Below are 16,547 nucleotides of genomic sequence, written 5' to 3'. Positions count from 1 at the left end.
CAGGGTATTTGGGAGTTTTGTTTCGCAATTGCTGTCTACCCTTCCCTCCTGGGCAAGCCCCTAGAGACGCATCCTCAGTGTGAGGATGCATTCCTTCCCCTGGTTGGCATGTCCTGGCTACAGGATTACTTCCTACTTCACCAGGATGATCTCCTTTAGGAGATGTTCCTCCTCCGAGACTACCAGACTGAAGGTGGGACTTGAGGTGGTGGTTCTTGTATTCAGGCTGAGCTCACTGTAACCAGAGGAAGTAGATTTATTGCTCACTTTTGAAAAACATACTTCCAGTTAGGGAACTTCCTGCCAATGTGGTGGAACCTGTTACCTGTGACTGAGAGGACATAGAGTTCTATGCATTGATTTTATTCCATTGATTTTAGTTTTTCTGCTTAATTAGGGGGTAAGGTGTAGGCAGCCAAATCACCAGGAACATTTGGGGAGGGGGGAGTACTGGCTTTCTCCCCCCCTCCCCCCCCCCCCAAAAAAAAAAAAGCAGTACACATATGGCTTCTTCCAGACATTTGGTAGCCAGTATATGCTTTCAAGTAAAATAATGTGAATAGGGTTAAATTCTTCTGGCGTTAGTAACATGATTCCTGGGGTGTTTAATATGGAATCTGTTTGGCCCTCTGTATGCTGTATAATGGAGCGTTTTTGCTATTTCCCTATGCAGGAGGTTTATACTGTATGGGGCTGTGTGTTTGTTTGTTTTTTCTTTTCTTTTCTTTTTTTTTTTTGGGGGGGGGGGAGTGTCTATTTGCCATTAAATAGGCCACCTTAGGCCACCTTTCCAACTATACCATATCAGCATAAGTATAAAAGGGGTTTAATATTTTGAATCTGATTTGAGATGACACGAGGCCCTCGGGGGAGGGGGGAACCTTTTTCTGCAGCAGTGTGGTGGACCTAATTCCGCAGAGCTGAGATGCTAACAGTTGTCTTTTGAAGTACTTAAAATCCCATCTCTCCACTTTTTTTGTTCCAGATTGCGTAGAATTGATGCTTTTGCCTCTGGGCTCTGGGTGCTAGTTATGGGCCTACACCTGACTGAGCGGTACCTGAGGACAGATGTCCCTGCCTGGATGGACACCGTGAAATTTAGTGCCACATCACTCTGCTGCTTGGTGGGCTTCACAGCAGCCATTGCCACTCGGAAATCATTGAGCCAGCAGAGGTACCGGCCCCGAAGGTCAGAGCCCAAGCAGTGATCCTGGGACAGAAAAATCAGTGCAAATGGTGCTTGAACTCTTGTATTTAGCTGCTTCTGTCCTTAAGTGCTGTTTTCTGCATTTTGTTTTCTTGCTCCATGTTCAAAACTGCTCACTTTTCACACTATCAGCTGGTGGTCTGCAGGGGCCTTTTGATCTCTTTGAAAGGGGCTCATGCTCAATCTGTCCTATTCAATGTTTCCTGCTCTGCAGTGCTGCTGCTATCAGGGCAGGTGTAAACAAAACTGACTGTTCCAAGAATGGATCAAGGAAGGGAAATGGTTTGGATTTAATAGGTGCAGGTATGTGGCAGTGAGGTCAGACTTGTTTTTATTGTGTGTGTGACCAGCTTGGATGTAGTCGCTGTTCTCTTTTCCCACTATTCTGTTTCCAGGCAAAGGGATTGTAAGGCCTTTATCTGAGGGAAAAGGGATTCTAATAATCTCTAACCTCTTGTTATTGTCTTATTTGGCAACAAGCAATATGAGTGAGCCAGGAGTATTATATTCTCACCTTGGCCCTTTTTTGTTTAGCCAGTGGAGTTGAGCCTGCTTGATTAGCCATAGGGGGTGAGGGGATGGACCTCTGTAAGAGGGACCTGTCAATAACTGAAGCACTGATGGTGAATGAAGACCGTACCCCAACCCTACCATTTTTTTGCTATTAAACACTGCAGAACTGCATGTTCCCTCACGACAAATTGTGAAACACAATCTGAACTCTCGGTGTGATTAAGTAGTAGTTATTTTTGGGTTTTTTTCTTTTTAAGTAACTAAAGGGCAGTACAAGTGCCTGTCCATAACTGATATAAAGTTTAGATCCCACCTCTGTGGAGCCCAGGGTAGGGGGGGCTTAAGACAGCCAACCAGTATCCCATGTCTCCACCTGAATTGGTACAGGAACCTTCTACTAACATAACATCTTTTCCTGAAATTTAGCTCTTGTTCCCACTGGTCGGAGTTCTTTTGGGCAGTTTGCAGGTGGGCTTTTTAGGTGGTATCTAATAAACATTCCCTTTCCCTGTGCTTTGCAAGTCCTGAAGAACACCCTTCCACAGGGGCAGGAGAAAGGTGGTACACTTTATTTAAAATATTGGTGTCTTGACTTGATAAATTAACCTTTATTCTTGCTTAGGCGCAAGTTTTAAAGTGTTTTACTTTGTGTGTAGCAGAGTTATTTATACAGTAATAACCTTGTATGTAGCAGCATTATTTATACAGTAATAGTTCCACTATATGAAGGAGTAGCTGGTATAGTGCTGAGGGGGCCCTTGCAGGTGCTGTTGGGGGGCACTTTCATGTGCAGCTCTTAGTACCAGTTAAAATGTTTTAATAAAGCACCCCCTCTTTATACCATTAAAAAGTAAAGTAAATAGGACCTGGGATGTGCTGTAATGAGCCTCTGTAGTCAAATACTTGGACACAGTAAGGGAAAGAGTAGATGTGTAATCGCACAGCTGACCTGGAAAGCTCTTGGAGGGCTGAATCTTGGTTTCAGTGCATGGGGTGTCCTTTCCCTGTCCTTCCCCTTACTCTTAAGATTGAGCTTTTTCTCAATGGGTTCAGCAAGAGGGAGGGGCCTACTCTATTTACATTTAATAGATTGTAGGTTTTTTTTAATTCTGAAACTTAAGCAGATTCTCTCTACAATGGCACCCTTAAAGTCTTCAACTGGTATCTTCAAGCCAGCAGCCCATGTAGTCAACCAGTCTTATGGTAAGTGGTCAGTCCCCATTGGGACTGTCTTGCATATAATTGAGGCAGCACATGGCCGTTCTCGCATTCATTATGAAAACAAATCTTGCATGATAATTATTGTGGATACTATGCAAATCAGACCAGCTTGCGTGTGTGTAGGACTGATGGGAGAACAATGTCTTAAATGCTCCTGAAAAATCTGAATGACCCATTATGTCCTTGCTCATAAGCCTAACTCAAGCAGGGTGTCTCTCTTGGAGGGTGTAAGTATGTATCTCTGCACTCTGTTCCTCGGCTGTGTGCATTTGTACTCCTGACCATAAGCTGTTGGGTTTTTTTTTTTCTGTTTAGATGCTAGGATTGATTTTATGCTTTGTAATTACTCTACCTGGCAGCAGCAAACTTTTTTTTTTTTTAATAAATGGTACTAGGTCTTGAATGTGTCTCTAGTCCAGTGCTTCACTGTAGTTGTTGCTGCTCATTTTCTACTGGCACCTACAACGAGTCAAACGAAGCGGGGTGGTGGGTTCCCTGTGCGGCCCTTTTGGCTGGTTTAGAACACCTGCCTGCTCTGTGCACATTCATGATTTTTCTCCTTTGAGTGCAGTAGGACAGTTGGTCAAGGTATATATTTCAATTAATAGAGCCCAATCTTGCTATACAGTAATAAGTGACCAATAAACTGCTCATAGAGGTGGAAGTCGGAATAGGAAGAGAAATGCTAACAAGATGGAGGGGAGTTAAAAGGCATGTGTGGGGTTTTTTTTTTTGCTTTTGTTTTTGTCATAAGATCTGTAAATGTCTTCATGCTTGTGCTGTCTTGCAGCCTTTGTTTCTCTGTGCTGTTCCTCATTTCACCACAGTGAGATGCAGTTTATTTTACACAGTTCCCTTTTTTTTTTTAATGCTTTCATACATGTATTCTTGTAAATTGGGGGTACAAGGGGGCACCGCTATATGGCAGACTATCATCCCTGGCCACTTTAATGTTACAGAATTTTATTCAAGGTTCTGTTTTAACTGAACTGCATCCCAGTGACCTCCAGACAGTTGCTTCAAGTACAAGGGAAGAGGTGCCATGTGGCTCTCAGCATGAAAACCAAGTGTGTTGGGGGGGGGGGGGGGGGGGGGGGGGGGGGGAGGGGAAGTACCTCTTGCCTATCTCTCATCCTGCCAAGGGCGCAGCAATTTCTTTTTCTCCCTGTCTACTGAAATCCTGAAATCAGCCTGCACAAAAACCTTTTGAGAGCATAAAGAAGCCTGTAGAGGTTTCCAGCAGGGACAGGAATGAGAAAATAGGATATTAGTGTTATGCACTCCTGTTATTCCTTCCACATATACTTCTGTAATATCACAGAGCTCACTTGGCTAGTGTCCTGCCTACTAGAGGTAGTTGTAAATCAACTTCTGTGTTCACATAGTATCACAATGAGTGACTTTTTTTTGCTAGTAGCTCGAACCTGTACTGGAATTATTGCTGGCTAGTCTCTTGGCATTTCCCTAACCAGGCCAGAGCATGCTGCCAAGATTTTTGTATTTGAAGCAGATGAATTGGCACAGGCTGTAGCAGAATGAGTGTTCAGCTGATTTTTTTTCCCTTGGACTTTAATGCTGCCATTTAAAAGCTGTGCCCCTTTACCTGCTGTACTTAGGTACACCTATTCTATAGGTCTGTTACAGCAGGTAAGTGACTAATCTTTAACCTGTACTTCAGCCTTAAAAGGGACAAGATTGACATCTTCCATAAGAGCTCAGTGTTTCTCATGATCTGATGGAATTTCATTTCCTTTTCATCCAACAGACCAGTCCAGAACTGATGCCATCTCCCCAGCCAGCAGAAGGGAGACTGAGCTGTGAACTCTTGTCAATTAAAGCACCATATAGCTCCCTCAGCCCAGAATTCTTTTCTTTCCTCTCTAGCAGATGATGAGGTGGTGTCTAGGTCCATTTGGAAAACCGATCACCTAGTGTAGCAAGAAGAGGGCTCTGGATCCAGGTGGTGGAATCTATGTGCAGGGAACATTTTGGCATCCATGTCTCTTTCCCTTTCTGACGTATTGGCCAAGAAGGTTTTGGTGTCTACTTTTTTTTAATGCAGGTGTGAAAGTGTATTCTAGCTCCTTCTCCCAGACCAGTAATTGTGGATGACAGGAAGGAGCTCTTACTGCCAGGATACCTTCTCTGTTCTTGGGGGCATGAGCATGTTCTCGGCAAGAGCACTGGGAGCAACACACAGGTATCATTTGTGGTAGGGCAGGAGGGAGGCCATCTGTTGCACTTGGGGTGGGGGGGGGGGGGGGGAATGGCAACCTTTCTCTGGCCTAAAGTACAGGTGCACTAGAAGCAGCCTAGCAGGGAAGTCCAGAGATCGTGGAAGGGCCTGCTCAGTCACCATTGGTGGCACAGGTGCCTGTGGTAGCAGTAATAGGACCTAGAGGTATGTTTTGGCTCCACAGCCCCCCCCCCCCCCCCAATAACCAGGCCAGGGGAGAAAGGCACAGCAGATTTCATACTCCCAAGTGATGTCTCCTCTCTTCCCCCACCCCCGGCAGCAAATAAAGCAGTGCTCCTATTGTGGGGAGTACTGGACGTGATTGTATAGCTTGTCAGGGCTGGCAAACCAACTGTCAGTGGGCCAAACCCACTGGGGAACCTCAGGGAGCTAGTAATGCTTGTACAGCTTTGAAGCCATTTGCCGGACAAGGAAGGGAGAAGGGGAGTTGTAGGAAAAGCTTCCATGTTCTCTTCCTTTGATTTGGATGGGCATCATGCCTGCTCCTCCTTTCCCCTGTGCTTACCCCAGCAGGAGAATTAGTGGGGCAAAGTTCTTGGTACGTAAATCTCTCATTTATTCATTGTGAATATCCTGATGGGACTAAATGTACCTCAAGGACTGAGTTGACAAGCACTGCCCAGTTCACACCCCTATATGGACAATTGGCTTGTTCAAAGTCAACTAGGAGTATGCAGTTGATCCAGTTGCTGCAATCTCTAGGTTGGATGATTAATCTGGAGGAGAGAAGAGTGATACCCATATCAGTGCATGAAATGCTTGAGGGCTCAGTTCAACTTGCAAAACAGTAGGGTTGATCATCTTAGGAGATGCGGTGTTGTAAGACCAAATTTTGAGTTGCTTTATCAGAAGGCACTTCAAACCTGGAATTACATTCAGGTTTTGGATTCCAAAGTGGCAATCTTGGATCTAGTTCTGGGACCTCTGTTCACATGTTGCTTCTCTCCTGTTTGGGCCACTTGGGATCTGTTGTACCAGACACATCTGCTGTGGACAGAGGCTCACGCCAGTATGCTATGGTGGGCTTCAGGACCACAGCTTGACAAGTGGCATGAATTTCTGCTCCAGAATGGCGGGTGGTAAGCAGACAGATGCAGGTCTTCTAGTTTGGAACTTCTTGTCTAGGACAGGTGGCTCATAAGAACATAAAGAGTAGCCATATGCAATGGTCCATCTAGCCTAGTATCATGCTTCGAACAGTGGCCAAGCCAGGTCACAAGTACCTGGCATAAATCCAAATCGTGGCAAAATTCATGCTACTGATCCCAGGGACAAGCAGTGGCTTCCTCATGTCTATCTCAATAGCAGACTATGGACTTTTCCTCCAGGAACTTGTTCAAACCTTTTTTAAACCCAGGTATGTTGACTGCTATTACTGCATCATCTGGCAAAGAGTTAGTTTAACTATTCGTTGAGTGAAAAAATATTTCCTCCTATTTGTTTTAAAAGTATTTCCATGTAACTTGAGTGTCCCCTTAGTCTTTGTACTTTTGGAATGAGTAAAAAAAAAATAGATTTACTTCTACTTGTTCTACACCACTCAGGATTTTGTAGACCTCAAATCATATCTCCCCTCATCTGTCTCTTTTCCAAGCTGAAGAGCCCTTACCTCTTTAGCCTTTCCTCATATAGGAGGTGTTCCCCTTATCATTTTGGTCGCTTTTATTTGAACCTTTTCTACTTCCGCTATATCTTTGAGATATGGTGACCAGAACTGAATGCAATACTCGAGGTGTGGTCACACCATGGAGTGATGGAGGCATTATAGTATTTTCAGTCTTATTCACCATCCCTTTGCTAATAATTGCTAGCATCCTGTTTGCTATTTTTGGCCACCGCACACTGAGCAGATAATTTGTGTATTATCTACGACACCTAGATATTTTCTTGGTTACTGACCACCAAGGTGGACCCTAGCATCTGGTAACTGATTCGGATTATTCTTTCCATATTGTTGCCTTCCATTTGACCACATTATATTTGGATGCCCAGTTTCCTAAGGTCTTCTTGTAGTATCAGTCCACTTCTGTTTTTAATGAATAGTTTTGTGTCCTCTGCAAATAAATCGCCTTACTCATCCATGTCCATATCACTTGTAAATATTTTATAGTACTGATCCCTGCAGCACTCCACTGTTTACCCTTCTCCATTGAGAGAAATGACTATTTAACTCTGCCCTCTGTTTCTGTCCAATAACCAAATCCACACCAGAACCTTGCCACCCAACTGGCTGGAAACTTGGGCAATAAGTAGAGCATCCCAGTAGCTCAGGAAGTGGCTTCTCTGCTCTGTTGGATGGAATCTTGGCTATAGTTGCTGTCTTCAGGTCAAATAACACGTGCAGAATGTCCATGCAGACTTTGAGCAGATAGACCTAGAATACAGGGGAATGGAAGCTCTTGGCCCAAGTCTTCACCCTTATTCACAATTGTTTGGGGGGCTCATGGCAACAAGTCAGTACACCAAATTACTACTACTACTACTTAACATTTCTGCAGCGCTGTACAATTTAACATAAAGGACAGTCCCTGCTCAAAGAGCTTACAATCTAAAGGACAAGTGAACAGTCAGTCCGATAGGGCTCTCTCCTTGTTTCTTCAGTTGACAGAAGGTATTTAGGTCAGTGGGTCTAGATGCCCTTCGCCAACCCTGGCCTAAGTCTGGTCTCCTGCATGTGTTTCTGCCCTGGCTGATACTGGGCCAAGTATTACAAAATGTAGTCCCTCTCATCTGGGCTTGGTAGTCTTGGTGATGCCCACTTGAACCTAATATTCTTGGTACATATAACTGATCTGGCTCCTAGTACATCAGGGCTTACCAAGCAGTAGGACATTCTACTTCAGGGGCTGATAGTCCTGGATGACCCACTTCCTTTTTTTTTTTTTTTTCTTCTTATGGCCTTGAGAGGTCATGCCTGAGGTGTAAGGACTATGAGGAAGGAGCAATCTCAGCCTTGGTTCAGATAATGAAATGGTCTACCTTCTTAGCTTGGAGACCTGGTGTAAACAGAGGTGATAATCCCTTTCAGGCATTGGTTGCCCAGATTTTGGCTTTTTGCAAGAAAGGTTGATGAGACTCATTAGCTTCCTTGAAGGTTCAGGTAATGGTGCTGGCATGGTTCCCCAATAGATTGGCAGGGATCTCAGGAGGTCATCCAGATTGGGGTGGGGGGGGGGGGGTATGTAAAGGTTGCACACTTACTGCCCCAAGTGTATCCCTTGGTACCATGGTTGGCTTTCAATTTAATGCTGAAGGAACTGTCAGCAGGCCCTTTTGAACTAATCAGACTTAACCAGACCAGGTGTTGGAGTTACAAGCCTTTTACTGTTTTTACAGTTCTTGAAGCAGGCTTATCCCTCCTTTCTTCCCCAAAGAGATGTTGCCCTTCCATCTTAACCAGGCAGTAATACCTTGCACTGGGAGATTTTTAGGCACCTAGACATACAGAGAACACATTTGTGATTTGTGGTACTTGAAAGTCCATGTTTCATAGCTCAAATTATTTGTTTGGAGAGGCCAAGAAGAGTGAAGTAGCAACTAGGGTAATTTTTTATTTTTTTATTTTTGTTGAAGGTCCTCCGGTGGAACTTGGCATCCATTCAATCAAGGGAATAGCCTTGTCTTGGGTAGAGTCCAACAAGATGGGCCAGAAACCCTCCACATTGATACAACTGAGCACTCTGACAGGATCTCAATGTATATATGGAGCATATCATGTAGGTCTCTAGAGATTGTTCTTGAGGTGGCTTATTCCTGTGGAACATGGATACCACCTTCTGTTAACTTAGATGTCTGGGGATGGTTAGGATCTATGATCTATTATAGGAGTATAGAGCCTTAATGAACTATGAGCTCACTCATCTGCTGCTTGGGGAAGAGAGCAGATCAGTTCTGGACTAGTCTAGTTGAATTCAAGGAAAGAAAATTAGCAGGTAAGACCAAACATTTTTTTTCTTTGACAGCTCAGGAGTTACTCCATAGTTCTAATCAGGAAAGTACTACACTGAGCACACTAGATAGGAAAGGATGCTAGTCTATCTTGGCCCAGCCATTGAGACTGCTTCCAGAATCTGCAGCTATTTCTAGAATTTTCCTTCAGAGTATGTGGGATGGAAATTAAAGTTGAATGTGACTGGGAAAGGTCAGGTCTACCTTCTTTCTAGCATCTGGTGGCAAACTGAAGAACTTGAGACCACTGACTGATTCCAGCACAGCTCTAAAGTAATGAGCTCCATAGCTTCATGCAGAGCTGGGGCTGCTGTTGAATATTTCTTTTTTCCCTCAGGTATCTTTCTGGAGACTTGTCCCCGTTTCAGAATGCTACTGGTAATGGCATTGCATTGTCCACATTACCACAGACTTTTGTTCCAACACCTCCCAACATTTTGCAGCTGACGAATCTGCAGTTTTACCGCTCCCCACGCCGGGTATCTCCATCATCTCTCCCAGGACGTCTGAGTAGGGCACTGTCACTTGGCACTAGCCCTTCTCTAGTCAGGACAGGTAAGAAACCAGCTTGGTGTCAGACATGACCCATAAGTGTATATTGTAGAATGGGACTGGATAGAAGGAGCATAAGCTGCACAAACGGGGGTCACTCATTTGTACTTCTGTGTATTGGTTAACCTTGTGAAAATATCTGAAAAAGGTTGCCAACCCCAATGCTGCTCATTTTCACTTCTGAGCCCAACTGTGCCATGTTCAACTGTGGGTAAACCAAAGGAAAAATATGTGAATTGCCATCCCTGAAAATATCCGCTATGCATAAAATCTACTTGAAGTTGGAGTGATTCAGCTGTAGTGGCTGCTGATAAACTGCAGAGCAGCCAAGTCTGAAGACAAAGTGCGGGTAGGTGCCTGATAATGATAGGGAGCATAGTGCTGCCAAAATTTGCTGTAAGTCTTAACCATGATCAATGCTGCACATAAGAAATGTATTCCAGGCACAAACCGACCTTCAAAATAACTTCTGGCCTTAATGTGACCTGGCCACGCCCACCCCCCACCCCCACCCCCGGACTAGAATGTATGAAAATTATAGCTCTTAAACTGCAAACATTAGAAAAATTCAGGAGGAGGAGGAGTGGCCTAGTGGTTAGGGTGGACTTTGGTCCTGGGGAACTGAGTTTGATTCCCGGCATAGGCAGCTCCTTGTGACTCTGGGCAAGTCACTTAACCCTCCATTGCCTGCCGCATTGAGCCTGCCATGAGTGGGAAAGCGCGGAGTACAAATGTAACAAAAATAAGAAAAATTCAGCTTACCTGAGCTACATAACAATCTGGTGTATTTTATCTGTGGGGTGGGGGGTCAAGTGGGCCTGGTTCAGCAGAGCTGCACAAAAGGGTTCTGGTGATTTGTCTTGATAGAGCAAGAACTTTGAGTCTCCTTTTTAGAAAGGACCCTTCAAGAATTAATGAAAACCTTTCTAGAGCAGTGGTTCTCAAATCTATTGCAAATACCAGCCAGTGAGGATATCCAGTGAATATGCATGAAACTTCTTCCACCCCCCCTCCCCTTATGTAAGAAGCAGTGTATGGAAACGTATTCATGTATACTCATTGCAGATATCCTGAGCCTGAATAACTGGTGCAGCCCCTTCGGATGGGATCCATAGGGGAAGGTAGTGTAGGGTCATAAGAGTCCAGACCCTGCTGCTGCCATTGGTAGTTTCTCTGTGCAGTTGATTTTTTTTTTTTTTTTTTGAGGGGGGGGGGGGGATCTTTGAATACTTTGTATACTTGTTTAGTAGTTGTATATATGTGTGTATGTATGTAATATATATATAATTTTTTTAATACGATTTGACAACTGGTGCAGTGCTAAAGCCAGTTTTGAGACCTAGTCTTCTAGAATAAATCCTACAAGCCGGTTCCTTGGTACAGTAAGGAGAGAGCATTGTGCAGTACATCCTTGTTCATACTTAAGAATTATCTTGTCACTCTACAGCTGCCTTGGGATGTCTAGTAGTTGAGTCCTGTTAATGAAGGACTGGGGCCTGTTTTATTGCCCTTGTTCCTTGTCTGGGGTATACACTGAACACTATTGGGTTTTTGCTTTTAGATTCTGGTTATCTATTCAGTGGGAGTCGCCCACCATCTCGGGCCTCACAGTACAAAAGCTCACATTCTTCAGGTAAGTTACCATGAGGGGTAGGGGGATAAAATCTACATGTACTCCCAAAATCTCCAGGTGTACAGCGCTGCATAGGTCTAGTAGCGCTATAGAAATGAGTAGTAGTACTTAGCAAGCAAAGAATTACAAGAGGCACATATTGGTTGTATGTTAAGAGTTTTTCCAGGTCATGTCTAGCTATAATAATACCTTTTAAGCACCCTTACATCTGATTCAAACAGGTATAAAGGACTCTGAATGCCTCTCAACATTCTGTTACCTGCCATCTAGGATGTGCAAGAATCTGTGCAGTTTAATGAGCTGTTACTGATTTGACAATCATTGAACTAAGGTAATGCTATGCACCTGCTCCCTTAACTGCACAGGGTCAGAAGGTTATTGACATCAAGTTCGTTGATCTTCTGCAGCAGGAATATTTCCCTAGCACAGAGGATGGATTTCTGCACTCCAAAACTCCACAGTATATGAGATTCCTGTCACCCATACTGAGTGCCAGAAAACATTCATGGTGGCTGTGGCAAAAGCAGTTAGTGAGATCTGAATAGCAGCGGAGACTGCTCTGACACTTGGTGATCTCTGAGACAGTTGGCCATTATGAACTCCCCCCAACTGTTATATCTTGTGTTTGGGATTTAAACAAGTCCCAGTTGTCTTGGCAGTATTAGTGCCTTCCCCCCTCCCCCCCCCCCCCCCCCCCCAAAAAAAAGAGGGCTTCTGTATTGGTAAATGCTGGACTTAACCACTTTGTTACACTTCTTGATATTTAGGGATGGTTTGGGGGGGGGGGGGTGGATTTCATCCTACCTATTTTATCAGCCATCTCTTCTAATCCTCCTTTCTTCCTCCTCAGATTATTTCTCACTCCTGTCAGGTAGCTGTGCTGCTTCGCCTATCCCATCTCCAGCGCCTTCTGTGACAGGATCAGTCACTTCCAGTTCTAACTCCCTTCGCTATCGCCGTCCTCTTATCTGCCCTGCCCGCCTGAACCTGCAGGGGCGGAAGCTGCAGCTCTTCCCATCCCAGAATGACATGCTACCTACCCCCAGCAGCTCCGAGGAAACGTGTTCTCCAGACAGCGTCTGTTCAGTAGAACTCCCGCCATTCCTAGTGAAGAACCGTGGTGAGTGGGCCAGGACCCAGTGGCCTGAGAAGAGGGAAATGGTCTGGTTTGTTGTATACTGGGCAGCCGTTCTGCTACAAACTAACAGTTTGAGGGCAGAATCCAGGAATAGCGCATCTCTTCTGCACTCTGCTAAATCAGTGTAGATGCTTGAAATCTTGTTCATGGTAAATGACAGCAGATTTAAAAAAGAAAAACCACAACTCATCTAATCCAGTATTTCCCAAGTCTGGTCCTGGGGTAACCCTTGCCAGTCAGGCTTTCAGGATGTCCACAATGAATATGTATGAACTCCATTTGCATATAATGGAGGCCATGTGTGCAAATCAAGTTTTGTTTTTTCTTCTCTGCCTTTTTTTTTTTTTTTTTTTTAAACTATGGGAATCTATCATACTAAACAGCTGCCTTCTGTATGCCCCAAGCATATTTTGAATTTGGTTGGTGCTGGCCACTACCACATTGCTTCTAGACTATTCTAGGCATTTATGGTCTTTTTGGTACCTTTACAGTTCTCGAGATACTGTGGTCAGTATCTCATCACCAAGCTTTATAGTAATCTAAATGACCACCAAACTAGTGAGGCTAAAACTTGTTATCATGCTTTTAGTTCAACTCCTTGAAAAACTTTTTTAAATGAAAGCAGCTGCCTACGGATTGGCTGACTGGTTTGAGATTTAGCTAGGAGGTGAACATCTTCAGTATCTCTAGCTAAAGATTTTCAATGCAGGCCAATAGTTTATTTTGGCAAGGAGTTTATCCCTTTTGTTTTCTGTTGGCTTATTGACTGTCCATCTATCCACTCTGCTGTTCCTGCTTTGGGATTCTCCATCAAACTAAAACTCCCCAGTTGTGTAGAGCAGTTGAATCTTGACAGTGCTGGCTTCTCAGCCTTTTTCTTTTCTCTAGCAAACATGAGGTCTTGCACCAATGAAGAGAGCATTTACAGCGAAGCCTCCATCCACAAAGAGAACAATTCTTCCCACTCCTCAACTTGTCAAGTGGACACCACCACGAAAGGTTATCTGGATGATTCTGCAGGCTGGCACGGTAAGTACCTACACAGATCAGTGTGTGATCTGAATCCCAGTATTTTTAATAAAGGGATGGGGAAAGTTGTAATCGAGGGTTGAGGTGCTAGTGTCGTAGGCACACGCTTGAGCTGGGACCCCCTGCAGCAGGAGTTGTGTGCTTGCACTCCAGAGATAGGTACCAAGGTGAGTTATAGCATAAGCATCTAATGTGCTGACCATATCCTATGGGTGCTTTCTCATACATAAAGAACGTCTGGCCTCGTCCTGTTCTATCTAGATTCTGTGGAGGAAATTTTGTATTGTAGCATTTTTTTTTTAATTTGTAGAAGTCTTTATTGAGCAGAATAAACATAAAACAAAATATGCTATACACGGCTCTAAACATCGTATTCCAAGTGTGTAGTGTAGCATTTTTGAAGTTGTGATCTGATTTAAACCTCTTTTCTTTTTTTTTTCCAGTTTTCAAAGGCTATTGTGGACATAAGTTCCTATGGGGTCTTCTGGCAGTCAGCCTTGCTGTGAATGTTCTGTTCACATCTGCCTACCTCTATCAGAGGTAGTCACTGACCCATGACTTGAGCTAGATATTTGGACAACCTCCATACCAACTCTGTGCTATACAAGCATTTGGTGCTTCAGAATTTTTCTACTCTGGGCTCATTTCCAAATGTGGAACTCTGTGGCTGCTTGAATTAGAGGGAGTGAGGCAGATAAAGGGAGGGTTCACCCCTCCCCCTTGTTGGACTAAAGAATTTAGCCTTGGACTTGACTGGTGCTGTTGGGATTTCCCCTTTTAGTTCTACCCTCTAATACTACATTATTGAACTCAAGGCCTCTGTCTGGAAAATAAGGACAAATAAATAACCTTCCCTAGAGGTGGTGGGTGTGGTTGACTTTGTTTCAAGTGGCCTAGGAGAATCTGTTGCATGTACGTATGGATCCTGTCTGAATGTTGGGTGATTGTGCGGTTTCACTTACACTATTAGTTGAGGCAGCGTCAATGTGTGCTGCTGGGGCTAGTCATAGGGCTGCCTACAAGCATTAATCTAAGGGGCTACAGTAAGCATTGCCCACAGGCTGGAGGAAACTAGCAGCAAAACAGGTGTGAGAGTTTTAAGCAGTGTAAAAGGGTGAGTAATGTGTAGGCTTCTCGTGAGGAACAGTATGCTTGTACACTATTTTAGAATTTTGTACACTTTATATGATTATGTGCAAATACCTTTTGAGTCTTCATTTAGGATGCAATATAGGAAAACCTTATGCAGGGGAATTCTGAACAAAACATTATTTTCACATCTCAGTATAAGTGCTGATCACATTGCCTGGCTCCACACTTCCCTATCTAGCCTTCATTTAGCTCAGTCTCTCATAATACACTCTATTTGTATCTACCACCCCTGCCCCCCCCCCCCCCCCCCACCCTGCTGGGACCTGGAGAAAACAAATATGTTCCTTAATTTGCTATCGAGCTAGCTGGAGCCTGAATCAATTTACTCTATTGAGGCCTGATAAACAGAACTCCAGCCGGCTGACCAGTGCTCAATACTAACATGCAAACTGTTTGCATGTTAATGTTGTAGCAATGGTCAGTAAAGGGGTCTGAATGGGTCCATTGGGGGTTGGAGGCTTGGGCCACAGCTTGACTTTCCTGCCTGAGCCAATAAGCACTCGAGTTAGTACCAGTGCCATCAGTTTCTGCTCATTAGCACAGGAGTTTCCCATGAGCTGTTTCTCTGCATTGCACGGACTTCCTAATGAGCTAATTTAATACTTGTGAACTCATTAGCATAAGCTTTTCACTCACTGATTTCATAGTAGCTGAAAGTCTCCATGCATTTTAGTCACTCAAACAAATCTAAATTAAATGTTGCAAGTCTGGTTTTCTTTGAGTATCGAGCCCTTATTCAGGCGTGTGCAAGGCCATAGTTTTCTGCTTCAGCTTGGAGCAGCATGGACCTCGGATGCCCAGGCACTAAAGATGCTGCTGTGCAGCTCTTGCTACTGTGTCCTGGTTACTTGAACGTAAAAATAGCCATAGTGGGTCAGACCAGTGATCCATCTAGCCCAGTATCCTGTTTCCAACAGTGTGGCAGAAATCCAAATCGGCAACATTCCATGCTACCAATGCCAGGGCAAGCAGTTGCTTCCCCATGTCCGTCTCAGTAGCAGATTATGGACTTTTCCTCCAGGAACTTGTCCAAACTTTTTTTTTTTTTAACCCAGATCTGCTAACTTCTGTTACTACATCCTCTGGCAAAGAGTTCCAGAGCTTTAACTATTCGTTGAGTGAAAATATTTCCTCCTATTTGTTTTAAAAGTACTTCCATGTAACTTTGAGTGTGTCCTAATCTTTGTACTTTTGAAATTATGCCTTTCCTCCATATGAGAGGAGTTCCATCCCTTTTATTATTTTGTTCGCTCTTCTTTGAGCCTTCTCTAATTCTGCTATCTTCTTTTTTTTTTTTTTTTTTTTTTGAGATACAGCGACCAGAACTGAATGTAATACTCATGGGGCAGTTGTACTATGGAGCGATATAGGCATTATAGTCTTATTCACCATTGCTTTCCTAATAATTCCTAGCATCCTGTTTGTTTTTTTTTGGTCACCAGTGCACTCTGAGCAGAAGATTTCAGTGTATTATCTATAATGAAACGTAGTTTCTTGGTGTAAATAATTGTCACAAATTGAATGCAGTGAAAAACAGGTTCAGGCTTTCTAAAGTAAACTAGGCCTCTAAAATCATAGCACCTCTCAGTCCTGATACTTCACTGAAGAAATGTGACAGCAACTTGGCAGAGTTACAAAGTTGGCAAGGGTTGTGTATAGCTGGACATAGGCATACTGAGAAACTATAAAACTAATTGGACCAGGTGAAGAAAAGTTCAATTTAAGGGTAAGAGAAGTTGAGATAGGAGAGCTGAAACTTGGTCATAATTGGATAAGAGATAAGAAAACTTGCTAAGGTTGAAACTCGGTCCTAATTGGATGAAAGATAAAAGTTAGAACTTGGGCATAATTGGATATATGTGCCAATTATGATGAAAGTGCAGGTGCAAAAGTGAAA

The 16,547-nt window shown here is 43.8% G+C and overlaps 1 protein-coding gene across 1 annotated transcript in view; it reads left to right on the top strand.

The window, feature by feature from the left end:
- The window catches only part of TMEM201 (transmembrane protein 201), a 29,038-nt gene extending 14,681 nt beyond the window's left edge, over positions 1 to 14,357 (top strand). Inside the window, exons 6-11 of the mRNA XM_030185710.1 lie at positions 986 to 1,189; positions 9,484 to 9,701; positions 11,260 to 11,331; positions 12,182 to 12,451; positions 13,358 to 13,498; positions 13,942 to 14,357. Of these exons, the coding sequence (XP_030041570.1) occupies positions 986 to 1,189; positions 9,484 to 9,701; positions 11,260 to 11,331; positions 12,182 to 12,451; positions 13,358 to 13,498; positions 13,942 to 14,042 (1,006 nt within the window). The 3' untranslated portion in view covers positions 14,043 to 14,357. The remainder of the gene's footprint in view (positions 1 to 985; positions 1,190 to 9,483; positions 9,702 to 11,259; positions 11,332 to 12,181; positions 12,452 to 13,357; positions 13,499 to 13,941) is intronic.
- Positions 14,358 to 16,547: the final 2,190 nt, after the last annotated feature.

Source organism: Microcaecilia unicolor, chromosome 13, assembly GCF_901765095.1.
Source record: "Microcaecilia unicolor chromosome 13, aMicUni1.1, whole genome shotgun sequence".
Taxonomy (NCBI): Eukaryota; Metazoa; Chordata; class Amphibia; order Gymnophiona; family Siphonopidae; genus Microcaecilia; species Microcaecilia unicolor.
This window is presented reverse-complemented; position numbering and strand designations above follow the sequence as displayed.